Genomic DNA, 22,086 nt, shown 5'->3' with positions numbered 1-22,086 from the left:
CGTAACGCTCAAAGTTTATTTAACTTTGGTATCATCGGAAAATATCTTATCAGTCCACATCGATTCTTGGATTAGAGTATAGGTAGTTTTATGTTAGGCTCAGTTGAGAAGCCCTAAGTCTATACAAGACTGTCAGTAGTAGTATGGGTTGTTCAGTGCAGTGGTAAGTGACCCTGCCTCTGAACAGAGACGCTGGGAGTTCCAATCCCATCTGATTTTGGTCACCTGACTTGCAGGTTAACTGGAAATGGTTAGCCTTGTTGAAAAGTCTCAAAAGAAATTCTCAGTACAATGAACATTGCTACAAAGGACTGCTCAATAACTGACGTCACGGACAATGTTGACATTGTGACGCTTTTCCACAGGTGAGCAGCAATGCCTTGGTGAACAGTGAACCATGCACGTAAAAACAGACGTAGAATTGAAGGGCCTACCCATTATTTATCCAAGAAAACCATTGCATGAACACAAAATGGTTAAAAGTCTGGTTACAGTATTCTAGTGAGTCAAGTTATTACATACGATCAAATCTTCAGCTCATACTACATGTAGTTAAAGAAAACGTACGCCTGATGGCCTTTTAGCACGTCAAAGGCATATGCACTAATTGTGATTGGTCCTTCCAAGAAAAAATATTACAATTGCCTTTATTTAGCAATACAATGTAAGGTATGCCACAAGGAAACGGTGAACTTGGAAAAACAGTTCTACATCTGATCTACGTGTGGGACGACAACGTCTGAAAAGGTTGGCCTTCGTTATAGAGTTGGACGAACAAGCTGTGTCTAGTAAAGTTCGAGGCGGCCTGCAAGCCTGGGAGTTTTACCGGGGTGGTCATGTCGCGTTCCTTGGCGCTTAGGACGGTACTCGCCCGCCTGCTTTTCGGCTTCACTGTGGCGCTCTGCTACTGGACGGTACGTGGTATTTTTATTATCATTACAGGAAAACGCTTATGGTTGAGATGGTATTTTATAGGGTATACTTAGTTTATTTCTTAGTGTGGAAACGAACACAGAACACACAAGACCGTCGGATTGGAGCGCTCTTGCAAGGAAAGGGGCAGATGTGTTTCTTCTGATGACAACATTAGATAGAAACTATCCCTACTTATTCACCAATGTGCATACTGTCCATTTACGGTCCTACAAGTGCGTTTGCTGTGCTATAATATAAGTTTATAAAACCCATATTTCATCTACAGCAGGTATTTTGTTACATGTGTGGTTGAAACGTGAATGGTAACGCCTTTCATCTGGTGACGTTTAACGTTTATGAGAAAATGTGCCATTTCAAATGTATAAGAAAATGTACCGCTTTTATGAGAACAAACTTGATTTCCACGCTACAAGCGCTACAAGTCGCTCTCCCTTCCCACCTCTCTTCATATCAATATTTCTTATATTTGTCGTGAGCTTCACTCTAAAAAGTCACTCGTATTTTGTTTTTAAAAGTACAAATGTAACGGTACCTATATATTCTATCTTTATATTATAAGAACTACCATGTTCAAAACACTTATTGTAGTCCACTGTGCCTTGCGCTACGTCTCTCACCACACAAATAAATGTTTCAAACCAAGCAAAAGACACACCACAAGGAAACATACCCAAACACGCCTGTTACAAGGCTATACCGGTACCTGTATCGTTTACCAAAGGATGTATTACGTTACCTCGGTCAATGTTGACAGTATGACGCGATACCACGGATCAGTGAAAGGGCTTGTCTGCCATTTATTTTGTGGATAGAAAAAGGGTAAATGTGAAGACAGGAGTAGGACAGAAGGGACCGGTCATTTGTTATTCAGGGGAACCGATTGCAAACATGATTGTTTTTCTTCTTTTCCTTGGTCTATTAGGTATGAATTGTAGTGGTTCAACTCATAGCGATCAATTCACTAAATTTTGGATTTACCACTGAATAGTGATAAACGCGAAGTAAAGCCCCCCTCAGACTTGTCCAATTGGGTTGTGTATGAACATGTTTTGGGTTTAGGTAAAGTTTGCGGCCGAAAAAGTAATTTCGTTGGTTCGATAACCAGGCTGCACAACGGTGCGTTGAAGTGGAAAACAATTTCATCCCCGCAAACTTTCCCTAAAGCAAAAAAATGTTAATACGCAACTCATGCGCACATGAATATACGCACAAGTGTGAGGGGGTCTGGTAAGGTTGCTTTAGGTGATTGATACCAGACTTACCCCGCATTAATGGTTGTTCCGGACAACCAATACCAGACTAACCCGGCATTGATTTGATTGGTTGTTTATAGGCAACCAATCTTGGACTTTTATTCCTAGATCATCGCTATTGGCAAACCTAGCCTTTGAATTTAGTGGAGGTGATATTTAGCGTTTGTAGTCGCTACGCAACAACATCCACATTTGTTACGTCATTTGCAATTGCGTAGCAACTTACGTACACGAAAAATGATCAGTCCTTCCTTCCGAGAAAAACATCGCAGCTATAAGGTAGTGATATATAGTAAGCAACCCATTCTTTTATGTAATGAATAGCTTACTCTATATAAAAGGTGTGTGTGCCACTTGGGAACGTGCTAGTTGATAAAACACTGCTCTACGGCTGGCTTGGACGGCTGGGCCTGTGTAAAAAGTTGCGTCTGGGACTCTGGGTCTGACAACAGCAAAGTTTGGTGTGTGCCAAACCTGCAGTTGCGCAGGCTAAGCTTTACCGGAGTGATCATGTCGTGTTCCTTGGCGCTAAGGACGATCCTCGCCCGACTGCTGTTCGGCTCGGCTGTGGCGCTCTGCTACTGGAGGGTACGTGTCGTTTAATCCCGTAGAATTAATGATCATCATGATGTGTATGTCTAGTAACGTAGTGTAGTACTACTGTGTCGTTGCAGTCTTAACTCATAGCGAAAACCATAACAGAACACCGTCGTTCTTATATTATGCGGCCAGACAGGGAAAGAACAGCTAGCGCTCTCAACAATTCTGGGTGTAAAATATTCTATCCCCCTTTTTTTTTGCAAATTTGTTTCATGTAACCGGTAAACCGTTCTTAGGCGCAAACCAGTTTTGTACAGTTAGTCACAAGCTGCGTCAGACTAGACTGGTAAACTTTGATCCACTCACACCGAGAAGGGCCCCTACTCTTTTCGATAAGTGTGATGGGTTCTTTAACGTGATCGAGCTCGAGGGCGCGAGGTATGGCTCTCCTCAGACACGGGACCTCCGGCCTTACGTCTCTTCCGAGAGGACGTCTCCGAACGAAATCAGACATTCATTTCAAGTAGATAGAGTCAGGAAATATGTGTTAAGTGTCCTTCCCAAGGACGCAACGTTGGGACCTCCTAGGGATTAGAACCCAGAACCTTTAGGTTCTAAGTCAAGAACTCTCATCACAAGACCACCTTGTCACCTTTACTGACCAAGCAATGAATATCTGTCTCCGACGACTGTCTAAACCGTTGAATGAGTGGCTTGCAATGTGCGTGTTCGCGGACCAATATCAATGCGACAGGTGAATTCTGATCTGAGACGTCTCTTAAAACGTCTAAAGTGAAGATCAACCTATTTGGTCATCATTGAGGATAAACCCATTTCTACTCTTCCTGCTCTGAACCGCAGCCATGATTTAATCTCGTGAATGATACTCTGGAGTCTGGTACAGGTTCTCTATTCACGACTTTTGAGCAGACTTACAGTTGGATATATAACTACGCGAGACATGTGTGGAACACCAATTCATGCGTACTTCGGCGCCTTTTTTTCTAAAACGTTATCCGTGTGTCTATGCAGGTGTTTGTGATGGTCACCGACCCCCCACTTCATTTAAGCTGGCCGATAGTGCTGGGAGCGGCCCTGATGTTGGTTGAGATGTGTATTGCCTTGTACAGGCAGAAAGTGGACTGGAAATGGTACGTCAACTTCGTAACTATATTGTCATCTCATAAGCAAATATAATGCTCTGAATACCAAAAACAAATGCCTTAAACTTTAGGTCGTATACATATTATCTCAGTTCTTATCCTTTTCGAAGGATAAATATGCACAAATAGCTTGTCACCATGCACACATCATCTGTTACTATGGCAGCAAGTTAGCAACCATCACCAAAAAGGTTTATAAAACATAATCATTTAGCAAATACATACATATCCAAATGAACTTCGCACAGATCTATACTTAGTCTACAATGATGGTTAATTCACTGGTCTTCCGTGTCAAGTGTTCTGGCTCTTATACGTCTCGTTCCCATCCTCCCAGGTTCAGCCCTGCTGTGTTCCTGTTCCTGGCCTCCACCATTCCCTCTGTCTGGCTGCTGGAGATCACACTACACCGGGAACGAGTCCAGCTGAGGGAAAACGCCACGACTCACGGACAGGAAACCATCGTGTTTGGACAGGTAAGAAGATGGTGCAAAAAACTCTTGAAATGTCAGATCACCAAAACTAATTCTGTTGGTCAACTTTCCCCTGTTTTACACTGACTACAAATGTGTAAAATTTCCTACCGAATATTATTCTTATAGATTCCCTGATACAGAGACAATGAATGTACATTTCCTTATAATAGGCCAATACAAACATTCTAGAGATAGAGAGGAGAGAGAGACAGAGAGATTAGTACGTCAGTTGACGTCCTAAAAAGAATACAACCTTCCTGCATGCATAGATTCACTTGGTTCTTTTTCCTCTACAGTTGGCGCTTGAAGTGAGTGGAGTAGACTGGGTGAAGGCCCTGGAGCAAGTTCTCTTCCTCGTCCTCATCCTCGGCAGATGGGTGATGCCTCGGAGCTCCCTGTCACGTGACCAACTCTCCGAGCTCCTATTGGTCTACGTCACGGCCGGGGCGGACATTTTGGAACTGTTCGGCCTCCTGGACGAAGAGAAGATCAAGTACAATCAAGTATATATCTATCCTATCTTGGGTTTGTTTACTCTCGCTTTGGTCCAGTTTCCGATCATGTTCACCTCTTTCCACGACAAACCACTGTCAAAGCTGAAAAACAACGCGGTATCGCCAGGGGACGACTCTAAAGAAGCGAAGAGCACCAACCGTCCAATCAACAACAACTGTTGCGGCTGCTGCACCAAGGAAGTCATCGGCATCTTCATGACTTTGCTGATGCAAGACGGACCGTTTCTCACTCTGCGATTGTTTTTCATGATCAAAGAGAGAATCTTTCACAACCTCATGGTGTTCTTCGTGGGGAAGAACCTAGTGGTGATCGTCCTTCAGATATACAGGCTCATTTCGATCGCGTGTTACGATGATGATGACGACGATGACAATGGCATCCCCGGCAAAGATGATGAACTACAAACCGCTGTGAAAGACATTGGCAATGACAGTAGCCCAACTGGAAATGACACGAATATCGATGTGACTGCTTTGGATGCATGAAAAGTAGCTAACGAGAGACAGTGAAGATAGGAAAAAGAGACCATCTGCCATTTGTTTTGTTGATGTTTTATTTTCTTCAATTGCAGTACACTGCGATTAAGCTGCTAATGCTATACATGATACTACAAATGAAGGCCCTGGAGCAAGTTCTCTTCCTCGTCCTCATCCTCGGCAGATGGGTGTACTTGAAATGCCAAAGTGTTGAACTTATTGTACAGAGCGTGTTTGGCTTAGCAGAGCATATAGCATATATGGGTGGATTTGAGTTCGTGTAAAACAGTATCTTGATACGAGTATGTACATTTTGGACACACGACGGAACTGTGAATTATATTGCAACTTTTGATTTCTACCGTGTCTCTTGAAATTAGACTCAAACTATGTGTTTGCTTTTGCACAATTGTTGTATGATATTGCTGTATCTTTACGTATATATGTACATGTAAAATATTTGTGTACTAGACCAAACAAGGCACTGATGTATATGTATATACAATTTAAACGTAGAAGTTATCACATGTACATAGAAAGGACTATACGCAGCGGTACTAACTGATCCAATGGTATTATTAAATCATATTATCAGTATTATTCAATGGTATTATGACAATAAAATCAAATATTGTAAATAGGCTTCAGCTGTGTTTACATAGTAGGATAGAGATGACTTTTCGATTGAAAACGTGTTCGTACCAATGAAACGGTCGGAATACACAGCAAACATTATATTACCTGATCAGCCGGAGAACTTTCCCTAGGTGTTTTTTGTAAATATTTACACCACTTTCGCATACATGTTTTTTGCAGTGGTACAGAGAATGAATTTCTGTTTCCTTCAAAATCCTTTTCTGCGTGAATCTTTTTTTAGGAATGAGGAAAAATAGACGCAACGAACGCAATGAAGCATCTATAGCATACAAGACAATGACAAAAGAACACACACACTCCGTTAAGCCTAGGTTACACATAGCCGAACATGGCTCCCGAACGCTAGCCGACTCAGGTCGGCGGTAGTTCGGGAGCATTCTGACCAGTTTTGGGGCCACGCCTATCTTTGGCGCCGAACATGCGCCGAAGATGCGCCGATCATCTCCTAACCAGTACACGAATTACTCCCGAATGGGCCCCGAATGCTTTCTAGCCTACTCCCAACCATCCCGACCTCTAGCCGCAGACTGCCGAATCTCTCCTGACTAAACCCCGACCGATTGCAGACCCTCTCACGAATTTAAATGGACATATTCAGCGACTTTCAAAAGAGGGGTCATTTTCGGTTTTAATTAAAATAATCCATTCTATTATGTTGTTAACATCACCGAGAGATCGAATTCGGATCATGGCTAGCTTTAATACTGCTTTTAGTGTTCTTCTTTGTTTTTGGTCGTGTGAAGGTCGGGGGTGATTCGCCCACGTTCCGATAGTAGTCACTTTGTTGAGAATTAGTTTGCAGAGTTTTGTCTACGGCCTTGGGGTGAGTTATGGGTAGGTTGGAAACTAGTTGGGAGTAAGTCAGTAGTGTTTCTGGCGTGGTTAAGGTTCTAATTTTACTACTGACTCAATCCCGAATACCAGCCGAGCACTAGCCGACCGCGCCGAACACCAGCCGAACACCAGCCGACCCATTTCAGACCCTCCGTCCAGAGCCGAATGTTTGGAAATTTTCAAAACATTCGGCTGGCGCAGCCGAACACCAGCCGACTCAGCCGAACGCCAGCCGACTCGGCCGAACGCCAGCCGAGCTAGCTCCCGAATCACTCCCGAATCACTCCAACCATGGTCGGGGGAGAGTCGGGAGGCCATGTTCGGCTACGCGTAACCTAGGCTTTAGAAATGGCTACTACGTACGGTGTTTTGAAGTACCCGTGGCTGCTCTTCCGTTTGAATTTGACCAAAAATGCACCTCCCATATATAATACTTGCTGTGTACGATCCTTTAAACAGGACAATAGAGCATCATTCGCGGTTTTTAAAAAGCAGGTATTTCCTTACACTTAAGACGTTTACAATATATTCGGAACATTTCTCCGAATGTTTTAGGAAATCTTTAAGAAGAAAGGAAATCCTGGGGGGACGGTCGCTTCTTGAACTACAACATAAACAGTCAAACGCGACAATCTGTGTGATAAACAACTTGAAACACAGCAACCTGTGTAATACAAGCTGGTAACATTATCTTCAAACAGGCGCCTTTTGTACCTGTACCTCACGACACAGATCGCAAGGGCACCCTAAAAACTAGTCTGTATTACGCAAACTCCAGCTGTCCGGGGGTTTCTCTCCCCTCCCCGCGGGTGGATAGCCGTTACAGGCGGCGAGCGGACACGGGGCTTGGTTGAAACCAGGCTACCTAAAAACCAACCATCTGAATGGAGTGCAACGTGATTACCCACTCCCTGTCAAAGCTGGGTGGTCAACACACCAGTTGCCATGCAATTTGACTGCCTTCTGAAGTAGTTCAAATAAGAGTTGCCATGGTCAGCTAGAAATATTTTCCTGGGGGAAGGGTAGTTGGCAAGGTAGAAATTTTCCACCGTTGACACTAATTAAAACACAGTAGCATTGTAACAGGCTCTTTAGGCCAGGTGGTCACTTCAAGGAAAAAAAAAAGCAAATAATACTTGTACATACTACTTTATTTCAATTGTGACAATCTCATAGATCTTTTAGCCACCTAACAGAAAATAACAGTTGTATACAGAACTGTACCATCTACCATGCTGTTATGGCAAACCTATAGTCCAGTTAGCACTATTAGCACTGATTTCTTTGTTTGGTCTCAAGCAAAAGAATTATCTAGGTATAGTAAAAGCAAATGTAACAGGATATAGCACAGGTAGTCAGGGACTATCATAGCATCTGTATTGAGGATAGTTTGCCACTGCTGGCTTGATAGAAATGATGGAACATCTTGCTAGAATGTGGTCACTTCAGCTACTTTCCTACTGTAGATGTCATAGTTGCGCCCCCCTCCCCCTGCTCTGTACTAGCAAGTGTTGCTGCCTCTTCCTCCTCTTTCTTTCTCCTGCGAATCTCAGCAAAGATCTTCTGTCGGTGGTCTTGGAGCAGCTGTCCTTTCTTGGACAACTTTCTGAGTGTCCTCTCCGAGTCCATCAGATCTAGGGTGATGCCCAGCTCGCGACAGACCAGCTCGAAGCTCTCGTAGTTTGTCTTACGGAGCTCTCGGAGCAGTTTGTCTCTTTTCTGTTGCTTGATGAGCATCAGTTGTTTCTGGAAGGTGTTCTGTAAAGAAACAAATGATGCAAATCTCATTGGTTTGGCATAACAACAAATACATTTTGCAACCTCTCATTGTATATCCCTGAATACAGTCAAACCTGTCTATAGCAGTCACTCAAGGGACTGGCCAAAATTGACCACTATGGACAGGTAGCTGCTAAAGAGCTGCTAAGGATCATGACTTACAGCACTGCAAAGTCACATTCTCAACCTACCTTCTTGTCTCTTTCTTGGGACTCTTGAAGAGCTCGCAGATGTATAGTCATTTGTGCAACTGTAAAACAACATAAAGTCTGTAAGGACCTTACAATATCAGCATAAGATTAAATAGAATTGTATGAAGTAGATCTAACTCATGTTGTTTTCTAACCATTTTTTTTTTCATCGACGGTAGTAGGCATTATAAAGATTTTATAAACTATTTCCGCACACAAAATAAAGCTCTTACCAACTAGCTTTGACCACTGTCATATTTCCGTTCAGGTCACGTGACTTAAGCTTTGGATCATTTCAACTTGAGAAAGACCAGAGGACTGATCAAAAGCTTGCTTGTATGTACAAAAATAGCATATAAAATCTTCATAAAATTTTCCTTTTGAATTTTCATACGTTAGACTATTTAAAACGATAGAATTAAGAGTATCTTCTCATCCCCAAGTGCTATGATAGAAAAAACTGTCTGCAAGACTTACTTCTGACTTCGAGGGAGTTGTTGTCATTTGGATGCTTCTGAACTCGTCTGATCATGTCTTGTTTCAGGAAATTCACCTTTTCAGCCTAGATATAGAAATAAATGTATCACAGACATCTGACATTGTGACAAACGTAAGATGTAGTTTCAAGCCTACATGTACTTAACCATGTAGATCAACTACAGTATGCATGCAAAAAAGGTGCCCTTGAGATTGCAGTCTTTCTATACCTCAACAACAGTCTTGGTGAATCTTAAAAAGTCACTCCTTTTTTTTCTAGATAAGGAGTCTGGGCGTTTTGCTTTTTTCAGAGTGGGAGAAATGAATCAGAATGATCAAGACAATTGAAACTTCTTCATAAAAAAAGATATCAGACATCAATCAGAAAAAAGATGGTCTTATTGTACGGATGTAGGAAGAAGGTATGAATACTTACACTGCTGGCAAACTCAAGACTGAAGATTCTTTTGATGGTGTCATCAGCCCTGAAACAACATTAAATCAAACATAAACTCCTGGTGTCCTGGCTAGTGTATGGGAAACAAACAAGCCATAGGGGTTTCAGAATTGCTTTGAGTACCGTGATGCTTTCTGAGCACTGCAATAATCTTTGAGTACATTGTACTACTACTGTGATATTCTATATAAATTGGGTTAGGATTGCTTTTGCACCTGAGAAGTGTATCTAAGCCAAACCTAAAACTATGCAAAAATTTGAAGAAAGCTTTGTGACTGCAACATTTCAACATCCACTTGTCTTTAGCAAGAACAACAAAGAGGTTGTAATAGGTGTCATGGAAAGAGCATGAATCAGGAAAAGATGTCTTGCAAGAATATGGTGCAGAAAACAGAATAAGGATGACTTGGAATGCTTTACTGCATTGTACTAGAAACTTAACTTACGCTTGTAACTCTTTGCTCTTCTCCCAACCTGCTTTAAGCTGAGTCAGGTCAAGTCCTTCCAATTGGCTGATGATTTTCACCTTCCGGGCTGTTGAAAATAAAGACAAGCATGTAGCATTTGATTGGTTGGTAGGTTAGTTGGTGCAATTACAATTACAAATTGTAATTGCACCAACAGCCACAGTAAAAAGAGTGAAATCAAAGAAATTGAGAGGACAATGCTTCATATTGTTATTTGTTAGCCCAAAATATTCTCAGTCAATATCCTCACATTTATTTCTTTTAAAGGATTCCTAAAAATAAAAAAAATCACAAGAAATCTTTGCAACTTGAATATCATAATATGATATATTTGAAGTTATTCACAAATGGAAAACACATTCAACTAAGTGTGATAGATAATAAGACATATCTTTACCCTCTCGTAGTCTCTTTTCCCTCTGCTTCCTTTTCACAACAAACCTTTGTTGGACGTGCATTTGGCTGGATGTGTGAACTGTGGGATACATAAATCAAAGAGAAAAACATTAAATCATACAAAACAAGTTACTAAACTTAGTACTAAATGCTGTAAATCGTGAAATGCTTGCTTTGTGTCTAGTTCTTACGAACATATGTTTTGCATTGCATTACAAACTCCAAGACACCGCAAACACTTGATTTTCACCTTGCCATAGAAAATAAGTGTAGCAAACCTATGATTATGAATGTTGATACAGGTACTAAGATGGTTTCACTAAGATCTACAACAAACTGAAACAAGATTTTGAAACAAGAAGTTTTTAAGGCTGTCTAGCCTTCGGGCAAGAACTTGCAAATAAATTATATAAACTAGGTGTAGTCTGCCAACCAGTTGGTATTTTTCAAGGAGGTTCAATATTTGTAGTCTCCTTGGTATATACTGTATAATTTATTCTCTCATGTGGTCAAATCGCGCCCCCCTCCCCAGATAAACACTTTTGACACGTAGACGTAATTTGCAAAGAAAAATACAACGTAGCAAAATGACAAAAGAAAAACTACGATCGTGTCGGTTTGCACTTCTTAATTTAGTCTCTCAAAATTTCCAAAATCATTATACTATTGTCTAATTTTACTCACCTGGCTGTGCCCTTGCGACACATGCATGTTGTCCGCCATCCCTGGCAGCCAGCGAGTTTCCGCCAACTCGAACCGAATTACAACACACTGCGGGGATAAAACTCGACTTTGACGAAATGGCGAGGTGCATAAGCCTTTGGGTCAACATTATGACTCACAATATACGGCTTGATATTAAGTATATTGGAGAAAATTATGAATTTAGTGCGAAAACGTCGCGATTTCTTTCACTCAGCCACCATGATTTTTCAAGAAGGTCATGACACACAGCGCCCAAACGCAATAATATAAATAAAGATCAACAGCAGACTAGCAAGTGAAAAGCATATTATTAGATTAAATGTAAGCACTTTAAAATCGTTTGAAAACTTAAATAATAGTTTAGATGTTCTTTTAGACCTAAAAATCATTTCTTGTGCGATATATTTTGAGTCAAATTAAAGTTGCTTCGTGTTGTTTCGATGCTGTGTAAAGGAGAGTTGTGCAAGATGGCCGACCACATGAAGAAAATCCGGAGAAAATTGCAACAAAGAGAAAAGAAGAAAAAGTGTGAGTATCAACCCCAAATATCAGACGGTATGTAAGAGATAAAACCTTGATTTATCGATTGATCACTATCTATTTACTCCTGAACCCTCCGACGGAAATTTATGACATCTTTTCGGGGTTGTGGGAGGGGGGCGAAAGTTTGGGAACACGTGCAAGCATGATCCTACAGACGGCGTTTTGGTTTGTGTATGTTTGAATATGAATCTGTGAAAAATCAGCACTAGAACATTACTTCTGTGTAATCAATCAGAAATTGGGTTTATATACATGCATAAGTTGATATCAGCTGTCTGAAAATTCAATGAATGAATAAATGCTGACAATTTATGGTTACAACACAAGTATGGTTAGATTTTTTAAAACTTGTATTTGACTTTTTGGTTCCAGTAACTTCTACTGCTGAATTGGAGAAGGAAGAAACTAACAGTGAGATCCCACAAGTCAGTGAAGTTGGAGATGATGACATTCCAGAAACATCTGTTCAAAATGGTAAATCTTCATCATATATATGTGTTGTACATGCAGCTTTATGACAACTGCGTGAACATATTTGTTTCTCAAGAGCAGTTTAAAGTGGGATGAAACTTCAGAATGCCTGTTCAAACCCAATCAGGGCTCTTCCCTTATACCGTAGGCGAAAAGTCTAATGCCAATCAGTCCCACAGGTATGTTGTAACCCGAGTGCCGGACTATTTGGCATGGAAGTAATCAGAGGAGCATACGGAGCTAGTACAGGATGGTTATCAGGCTATCCGGAGTTGTTTGTTCGAAACCTTGTCCATTAACTTAGTTGTACCAAGAGTACACACTAAGCAATGTCTATCCGGTCAGTAACATTTGTGGTTTTTTCCTAGGTACATCCGGTACAGACGGGAGTTCTGGGGACAAGAAGCCTGACACACCTCTGTCTGAGAAGAAGAAGAAAAAGAAGAAGAGAAAAGTAGAGAAACTGGATGATTCAGCCACACCGGAAACTCCTGATGGTAAGGATGAATTCCTTTTTACTTACACATGGTTTTTGGTACTGTGCAAGTCCATTAAAGGAAGCAACATCAGATGCAAAGAAGTGTTACTGTTAAAAATGTTGATGGGATTAATGAATCTCTTTATTTCAGGTAAGCAAACTGATACAGACATGCAAATAGACCAAACACACAGCAATTTGATTACATTTTGTAAGTGTTCCTGTAGTACAGTCAGATTTTAACAGACATCTTATGACTCTGTTATAGGAGTTGAGTATTCCATTTATTCTTTTCTTAGCCTGATCAGTGATGTTCAAAGGTATATGTTGTACAAATCATTGTACAGTATTTGTACTTGGATTTAAATTTTAAGTCTTTCGGTAGCTTTATGAATATGATGATACAAAAGTTGTCCCTACGACTGAGGTGAACTAAGAATTATAGACTCATGCTTCTAGTCATACTCATAGAAGTTGCTTATGGAAAACTGTTTCTTACAGCCAAAGTTCCCAGGAATTCAGAAGAACAGAGCTCCCCACACACAGACAGTAAAGAGGAGAAGCAAGAACAACCACAGCCAGAGGAAAAACAAGCAGAGGCAAAAAAGCCCATTGGTGAGGAGAATTCCATAAGATATGTAGTTACTATACAGTATATACTAATAGCACAGGTATATAGGGATCTTAACACAGAGTGACGCTACATTGCACTACTAGCTACTGTTAATTTTGGAATGTTTGGCATGGTTTTATTTTTACAGTGACCTCACCACCACAAATTCATAATACTGCATCTATGCTTTTCCAATGTATCAAGTACATTGTATGCTACAGATTTTTTTTTCAATTGCAAACTGAAAAACTGCAAAAACCTGGAGCTCCTCTCCCCTTCTATCTTGAAATTAAGTCTCCTATGAAATAAAATTTCAATCTGAAAATTATCCTTCGCCTCAGTTGAGGATGACTGCTTGACCTTACCTCTATACATGTACCACAGCCATCCGAGGACCAGTGACAGACGTGCCGTTCTCGACCCTGGAGGAGAAGGTGTGTGAGCCCACCCTGAAGGGCGTGGCCGACATGACCTTCACCTGTATGACTGAGATCCAGGCTAAGAGCATCCCTCCGCTCCTGGAGGGCAGGTGAGATATTCTGGTGTTCAGTTCATTTTTGGCAACTTTCTGTTGTGTTGTCTTCAAGCTGATGCTGCTCAATTAGAATGAGACTTCCACTAATATCCTGCAAGGAATTGGATTACAAAAAACCAAACAAAGATGAAGATATGAAACGAAACTTGAATTTAACTAGAGCTCTTCTGCACAGCATGTATTGTGAGAAATCAAATATGTAAAGCAAGATACAAAAAAAGTGTGCAAAGATGATGATGGTTACAAGCTGGTTAGTAGTTTACAGCACAAGTTATTGAATGTGTTGATGATTTGAAAAGTAAGTTAATAGGATGTTTAAGTTCAAATGTTGAGGCAAATGTAACGTTATACAAAAGAATTACGTGGCGTCGTGTGTGGCGTCGTGTGGCGCAACTGTAGAGCACGCGGCTGTCAAACAATGGGTCCCGGGATCTAATCCCAGGTGTGCCCAGAGACATGTCCGAACTTGCGCCCCGACGTTGTGCCCTTGGGAAAGGCACTTAACACGACTTTCCTCACTTCACTCAGGTGTAAATGAGTACCTAGCTCATCTAGGGTTAGGGACGTCCCTCGGATAGGACGTTAAATGGAGGTCCCGTGTTTGGGGAGAGCAACACCCCGCGCACGTTAAAGAACCCACCACACCAAATCTTACAGTCCGGTCTGGGATGACATCTTGAAAAGGTGATAGTTCACCTGTTATGTCAATCCTTCCACAAAATGTGGTAAATCAAAATAAATTACAGATGTACATTTGTTCACTACAATGGATCATAATATCAATAACACTAACACTTAAGTTTTTCTCCACCCTGTCCACCATCTCAGAGACATCCTGGCTGCAGCTAAAACAGGCAGTGGGAAGACTCTGGCCTTCCTCATCCCCGCTGTGGAGCTCATGTACAAGCTCAAGTTCATGCCTAGGAATGGTGAGCCCTCAATTAGTTACAACACTGATTACATTTTTTTGCAATTTGTAAGTCATTATCAGACCTTATACATTGTATCCTGAAGTTGTTCTGCTCTCAGTACTGGGAAGGCTTTATTCTTGGCCAAAAAATTGTTAAGATTTTGGACCCTAACAGCTTCCCTTCAAACTTCATGCTGCCTTTGCAGAGGTTAGAGGTCTGTGATGCTGATACTGTAAATCTTTAAATATTTGCAGTGGTTTTGTTTTCGCTGTGACCTCTCCACTGTGAACACTGCGAATATACCTTTCCAATGTATTATACTGTGCTGCTGAATTGTTTCAACCATGGGCATCCAAAACAACACAAAAAATCTCCATTCATGTACCGTGAAATTAAGTCTTTGTAAAGATAAATGAATTTACAGTGATGTTCTGTTCCGACCGCAGGTACTGGTGTGATTGTGTTGTCCCCCACACGTGAACTGGCCATGCAGACCTATGGGGTTCTGAAGGAGTTACTGAAGTACCACTGCCACACGTATGGGCTCATCATGGGGGGAACCAGTAGGTCATCCGAGGCTGACAAACTGGCCAAGGGAATCAACATTGTTGTGGCCACACCTGGTAGACTATTGGATCACATGCAGGTAGGATATAAGCCTTGTTAAAAGTAAAGTCACATATTAAATGCTTGAATTTGCATACATCAAGGGAAACACAAACAAACAGACACACACAAAAAAAACTTACCTCATCACGAAGATTATGATTTACCAAGTTGGCAGCATGATTTGAGCAGAACAATTTTTTTCCAGACACACTGAAAAGTATCTGTAATCTTTATCTTGACAATAATGGAAAAATCTATTTGTCTTTTCAAACAGAACACACCCCAGTTCATGTACAAGAACCTGCAGTGTCTAGTCATAGACGAGGCTGACAGGATTCTGGAAGTCGGGTTTGAAGAGGAACTCAAACAGATCGTCAGACTACTTCCAAGTAAGTCATTGTGTTGAGACCTTCTGAAAATGTACATTTAAATACCATGCCTTTTATATTAACATTGTAACATGTTTTATGAAAAATCTAGGTATAAGTAATGATATCCCAGTGTTATTTCGAAATTAAGTATTTTCCATGGTGAATATTTTGTGTCTCAGGACTCAATATGAATTATTTCCAAACAAAATACATATATGTTGAACAATTTCGCAAGAGAATTACATGTAACAGACCAGAACCAGTTAGCTCACATGAGTTAACACACTAGTAAATGTTCCCTCAATCTCACCTCCTGCCCCCCTCCCCACCCAGAGCGCAGACAGACCATGCTGTTCTCAGCCACCCAGACCAGGAAGATTGAGGATCTCGCTCGAGTCTCCCTCAAGAAAGAACCGCTGTACGTGGGAGTGGACGATAATAAGGACCAGGCTACAGTAGAGGGGCTGGAACAGGTAATTTTTGTTTTATTTACTTTAGTTTCACCAAACAAGGCTCATAAGAGCAATTCACATGTTTTGGGGTACTGTACTGGACTGTGGTGACAGATGTTTATTCGCCCTTCACTTGAAAAGATTAAACGAGGAATCTTGTAATTTTTCAACTGAGAGAAAACATTATAGCCTGACTACACTATGCCTCTAACAGCCCATCCACCAGCCTGACTACACTATGCTTCTAACAGCCCATCCACCAGTCGGGCTATTAGAACCTTGATGGCTAACATGTCTAAGTTAGGAGAATTGGAAACACCTTAATCCTCTTGATTTCTTCATATTCTCTGTTCTGGACCAATTATTGTCAGACTGAAAACTATCTGTTACCACGGTGCTGGGGGTGTGATGACTAGTTTCCATAGAGACAGAGAATCCTGAGCAACTATTGCACTGATGTTCATAGTGATGAAGAATCCTGAGCTCCTATTGGTACTTCCTGCCTATGGGTAAATGGTTCTTAGGGCATGGGGTCCAATCAGCCCCTGACAGTGAGATATTGTGTATCACAGGCTGGGAACTTTGCTTTGTTGTTAGATATACGTTGCTTGGCTAGTGTATTATGTTTTGGCTAGAGTCATTTAACTTCTCGTTATTTGGTGTGTCTGTTTCTAGGGTTATGTTGTGTGTCCATCGGAGAAGAGGTTCCTCCTCCTCTTCACATTCCTGAAGAAGAACAGGAAGAAGAAGATCATGGTGTTCTTCTCCTCCTGCATGTCTGTCAAGTACCACTACGAACTTCTCAACTACATCGACCTGCCTGTCATGGCCATCCATGTGAGTAGGATCGGTGTTCAGGCCTTCTTCCTACCTACCTACTTAGTCCCCTTGAGGTTTTCAAGCCTTCTTCACAGTCTTATTCAATTTATTCAATTCCACACAAATCGTACAAGAGCAGGGATTAGCTAACGCACCCCTAAATTGTGCTCCGATTTTTACATCTAGAATCAACACAGTTTCACAACTTAATATGATACAATTTACATCAAAACCAAAACAGGACAGCCGTGGGTTGCCATTTTCTACCATTATACCCCGGTAGCACAGTGCAAGAATGACTTGTTCAGTCGCTGACTCTTGACTTTTGGCAAGATAAAAGTGTTGATGTTCCTCATTTGTCTGCCTGTAGCAGTCGAACGTTCGAGGGGTACAAGGTTTACGACAGATATACATCTTATGACAGATGTTTACTCTGTTGCAGTCCCAAACAGTACCACTGTAAACAGAAAAAGAAAACTTACTTCTTGTGGGCTTTGAAGTTTCCAAACAATTGTTTCCAGGTAGAAAAAGAAGTAGTATTGGACTAAATGGTACAATAAGAATGCTATCATTACATAATCTGCATATGTATTTGTATTGCCATCTTCGCAGGCACACAGCAGGGAAGCAACTGGTTATATTATGACACTGAATGACCTAACACCTAACATTTGTACCTCTTGCTGCAAGCGTTGTATAAAGCTATCTACTGAGGATGCCCCTATTGTACGACTTTTGAACACTTCAATCCCAGGTTGATAACCATAACACGTTACATCCTACAGGGTCGTCAGAAGCAGACCAAGAGAACGACGACGTTCTTCCAGTTCTGTAACTCGGACACGGGGACGATGCTGTGTACCGACGTGGCGGCGCGAGGGCTGGACATTCCTGCGGTGGACTGGATCGTGCAGTTTGACCCTCCTGATGATCCCAAGGTATTGCCCTTGTTTATCATTACAGCCATTACGTACCCATCTGAGTAATGAGGCTGTTGTAACATGCTCAAGGCACCTCCTTGAACACGAGACCCCCCATTTTATGTCCCTTCCGAAAATCAGTGCAGCTCCAGTTTTGATCAACAGTTCGGACAATTTCCTCTGTTGTTCGTTTTCAGTGCCAACTCTTTTTTTTTTTCTTATGCCATTTCCTCCACTTACATGTAAGATTTTAAGTTTCCATCTCTTGCTGATGTACACATGTATGGTGTTGAATTAAGTTGAGTGGCTAGGCTAGTAGACACAAGGTTCAAATCCTGGCATTCCTAGTTAGACATTGTGTCCATGGAGAGGCACTTCACACGACTGTCTTCACTCCACCCAGGTGTAAATGGGTACCCAAATTTGGTTGGGGAAACGAAAGACAGTGGAAGGAGAGGGATGGGTTCCGCTTTCCAATACCATGCCCAAAACACAATGGATGAACAACCCACTGCCCCTACAGCCTCAAAAAGGCTATGGGACATTTACTTTTTCCTCTTGCTGATAAGCTATTTTCTCTCTTACCTCAGGAATACATCCACAGAGTGGGCCGTACAGCCAGGGCAGGGGGCAGAGGTCATGCCCTACTCATCCTGCGCCCAGAGGAGCTGGGCTTCCTCAGATACCTCAAGGCTGCCAAGGTACAATCCCATCTCTAAAGACACTGAAAATCCCTTTTGTTTTCCTCTTTGCAAACAATTGATTTGCTGTAACTACACCCTAAAGCAAAAAATAGATTCTTCTACTTTGGGGATCTATGATATTCAACAATTTTTGCCAGTTCATCAGTGTGGATGCAATAATTTATAGAGTAAGCATCAGTTCTGATATTTTACCTCCTGGATTTGGCTAGTTCTTGCTTCAATGGCAGGTAGAGTATTTCATTGGCAAAGCTAAGATATAATTCTATTCGGGGTTTAAACGTTAAGGGCAAATGCACTAAAGTTTCTCAATATGCTGACGACTCAAATTTTCCGTTCGAACCAAGCCTACCTAACTTTGTCTTCCTTATCACCCATACAGGTCCCCTTGAATGAGTTTGAATTTTCATGGAGTAAAATAGCAGACATCCAACCTCAGGTATGAAACTTTATGTGACTGTATCATACCATGTAGTCATATCAAGTTCCAATAGTAGCATTGACAAGTCAAACCTGTGCAAGTGACCACCTCTACATCAGGACCACTTGGCCAATGTGACCACTTTTTGGTGGCCCCTTAGATAATTTTCCCATTGACACAAGCATTAAGAATCCTGTTTATAGTGACCACTTGTCCATATAGACCAGATTTCATCAGTCGGATTACTGTCCCCTGAATCGTCTTCTCAGGCAGTTTTGACTGTACTCACTGTTGTGGTTCTCTCTCTACAGCTGGAAAAGCTGATTGATAAGAACTACTTCCTGCACAAGTCAGCTATGGAAGGATACAAGTCTTACGTGCGGGCTTACGATGCCCATCACCTGAAGCAGATCTTTGATGTCAATACGCTGGACCTGACCAAGGTGGCGCTGTCGTTTGGGTTCCAAGTACCTCCCAGCGTCGACCTCAGTATCCTTTACAAGCTGTTACATGTTTGACAAATACTTGCATCTCTACTGTATTGGAATTTACATGATATATATCATGACTGGATTAATCATGTGAAGGATGTTCTCAATTATCACGGCCTTGGATACATATGGATGAATCCTAAATGTTATAAAGTAGACTATATTGAACATCAACTCAACTGCAGACTACAGGATGCACATATACAAGAGTGGTTTAGTTCTGTAAGCAATAATTCAAAATTGTCCCTTCTTCACAAATCCAAAAATCATTATGTACAAGAAAAATATCTTTATGATGTGAATAGTGTTGAAATCCGTAAAGCGATAACACAGTTAAGAATTAGTAGCCATAGATTGAATATAGAAACAGGTAGATACTTTAATGTAGCTCCCGACCAAAGGTTTTGCCCATTCTGTCCTAATCGAATTGAAGATGAGTTTCACTTTATTATGGAATGCTCTAAATATGATGCCCTACGAGTTGAGTTTTTCACCTTTCTCAATTCAAGTACTTCAGATTTTAAGACACTCAATGCCACAGATAGATTTGACTATATATTTAGATGCAACAGCTCATACAGTGTTAAAATAGGCAAATATATAAAAGATTGTTTTGTTATTAGAAAAAATAATGATACTCAAAATTAGAAAACTTGAATCATGTAAAACCTTAGATAGTCATTTTGATGTTGTGAATAGTTTTATTCCATACTCATGTCTTGTTCTATGTTTACTGTTGTTGCCATACTTTGTACCTGCTACAATGGTCGCGCAATAAAGTTCTTCTTCTATGTAGTGAACATAAAGCTACTGTGTGTCCAGTAAACTTTCAGATAGATATCTGTAGTTCGATCTCTGAATTCATGACAATTCTTTCTCCATCTACAGTTTGCTGCATGTATCAGTATATATTTCAGTGTAGAGACTGCAATCTGGCAGAATCACTAATTCTACTCATAGAGATCCCAATTTCTATCAACATCTTAAGCTGATCTCCCAGTTATAAATCAAAAATCAATGCATTGCTCTAATGTGACATGAAACGTTGAAAGTTCTTAAGTGAATATCTTAAAACTAAGAGACTCAATCAATATCTCTATTTATTGATGTAATGGGAAATTCTGCCCTAACACATATATTTCAGGTGCCTTGTTATTATTGACAATGTTTTATTACGAGTGCTGGTTGTTGTATACTTGTTGTTGACAGTTGATCCTTGATTTTTAAATCAGATGTAGCCAGCAGTCGGAAAGCCCTGAAGCAGAAGAAGAGGGAGGGAAGCTTTGGCTATAAAGTGGAGAAGGGTCAGAAGAAAGCTCGCATCTTCAAGCAGGTCGGCAAGAAAGACAAACGTCAGTTTGTCAGATAAACTCTTGATAGTTACTGTAAATCTTGAAATGCTTACGGACTTATATAAATCATGACACTATAAAATGTGTTTTTCTTGTTTTGACTTCGAACTAAAAACACCTCGAAAACCTCCTTTCCATTCCTACTGTAAAATTAAATCCCTGTGAAACCAAAACAATTTACAATAGTTTTAACTGTAAAACATATGGTGTAAGTACATGTACATGATTCACATTTAAACCTTGGTTCTGTTATGTTGATTTCTGTTCTATGTTCTGTTCGTGTTGCTATACAGGGTAAGGGCACGAATAACAAGGTTTACTTAGTACAGAGCACTGTGGATATCTTCACCTTTTAAGAATAAGGGTTGCCGGTAAAATGTAAGCTCTTTTATTTATATCACTGTTAAGTGTGAGAGAAATGACTACATGTACAATTAGATTTCATTAGCTTTGATTTGATTTCACTGTTCTCATTTATGTCTTAGAATATAAATGAAAAAAAAAATTGTGCAGTTAGGAAAACCCAAATAACATTGTTGTAGCCATTGTGTCTGTGTATATTGTTCTTAGGTAGAAACATGACCCATTTCGTGATCATTGTCTCAACAAAATGATAAATTTCTCTTGTCGTAGGACATAACTGCAGGTACATACAAAAATATATACATGGATTGAGAAGGATTATGGCAAATATTTTTATTTCAATAATATGTTCATATCTTCTGTATAGTTTACTTAATTCTCTACAATAGCACATAAATTAAAGCCTGATTTGTCACTTCAGATGGTCTTCAGACGTCTTTCAATTGAGGTAATTTTCTAGGTTGTAATGCAAATCCTAGTGATATTCAATCTGCAAATCTAATGTGAACTGCAAGGGGGCACTTTTGTACTGTATGGTCAGGTCAGCCTTCTGCTATCAATGCTTATAGGCATACAAATGTACACGGTAGGATTTTGTCAACTTACCCTTCATGCACCTTTCAAAAGCAAATTGACGAAACTGGTCTTTCTTTCTAATAACTATCAATCAGATCTTTTTACAGTAGCTCACAGGCCAATAGTACATAGTCATT

General features: G+C 40.7%; 3 protein-coding genes across 5 annotated transcripts; 2 read left to right on the top strand and 1 right to left on the bottom strand.

The window, feature by feature from the left end:
• The first annotated feature begins 16 nt into the window (after positions 1-16).
• Positions 17-5,496, top strand: LOC136434300 (transmembrane protein 26-like). The gene is made up of 4 exons (XM_066427070.1): positions 17-2,777; positions 3,762-3,880; positions 4,230-4,368; positions 4,665-5,496. Exons 1-4 carry the CDS (start codon positions 2,700-2,702, stop codon positions 5,367-5,369), a joined length of 1,041 nt encoding a protein of 346 aa, XP_066283167.1. The 5' UTR covers positions 17-2,699; the 3' UTR covers positions 5,370-5,496.
• Positions 5,497-7,984: 2,488 nt separating this feature from the next.
• On the bottom strand, positions 7,985-11,571 carry LOC136435570 (small ribosomal subunit protein uS15m-like). Its single transcript, XM_066429223.1, has 7 exons — positions 11,303-11,571; positions 10,620-10,697; positions 10,202-10,289; positions 9,735-9,783; positions 9,299-9,383; positions 8,822-8,880; positions 7,985-8,609 (listed from the first exon to the last, which is right to left on the bottom strand). Exons 1-7 carry the CDS (start codon positions 11,448-11,450, stop codon positions 8,301-8,303), a joined length of 816 nt encoding a protein of 271 aa, XP_066285320.1. The 5' UTR covers positions 11,451-11,571; the 3' UTR covers positions 7,985-8,300.
• A 162-nt stretch (positions 11,572-11,733) lies between these two features.
• Positions 11,734-21,793, top strand: LOC136431865 (ATP-dependent RNA helicase DDX18-like). Of its 3 annotated transcripts, none has more exons than XM_066423012.1 (15): positions 11,734-11,851; positions 12,239-12,340; positions 12,706-12,834; positions 13,317-13,430; positions 13,813-13,957; positions 14,792-14,892; positions 15,321-15,520; positions 15,758-15,872; positions 16,188-16,327; positions 16,982-17,143; positions 17,911-18,063; positions 18,636-18,746; positions 19,129-19,185; positions 19,479-19,656; positions 20,891-21,793. In XM_066423012.1, exons 1-15 carry the CDS (start codon positions 11,764-11,766, stop codon positions 21,025-21,027), a joined length of 1,932 nt encoding a protein of 643 aa, XP_066279109.1. In that variant the 5' UTR covers positions 11,734-11,763; the 3' UTR covers positions 21,028-21,793. The 3 variants fall into 3 exon arrangements, with proteins under 3 accessions (XP_066279109.1, XP_066279062.1, XP_066279182.1); XM_066422965.1 differs by having other exon boundaries at positions 11,768-11,878; XM_066423085.1 differs by lacking the exon at positions 12,239-12,340 and having other exon boundaries at positions 11,769-11,851.
• The last annotated feature ends 293 nt before the right edge of the window (positions 21,794-22,086 follow it).

The sequence above is a fragment of the Branchiostoma lanceolatum genome, chromosome 1 (genome assembly GCF_035083965.1).
Source record: "Branchiostoma lanceolatum isolate klBraLanc5 chromosome 1, klBraLanc5.hap2, whole genome shotgun sequence".
Taxonomy (NCBI): domain Eukaryota; kingdom Metazoa; phylum Chordata; class Leptocardii; order Amphioxiformes; family Branchiostomatidae; genus Branchiostoma; species Branchiostoma lanceolatum.
The sequence above is the reverse complement of the archived record's forward strand: the minus strand, read 5'-3'. Positions and strand labels throughout refer to the sequence as shown.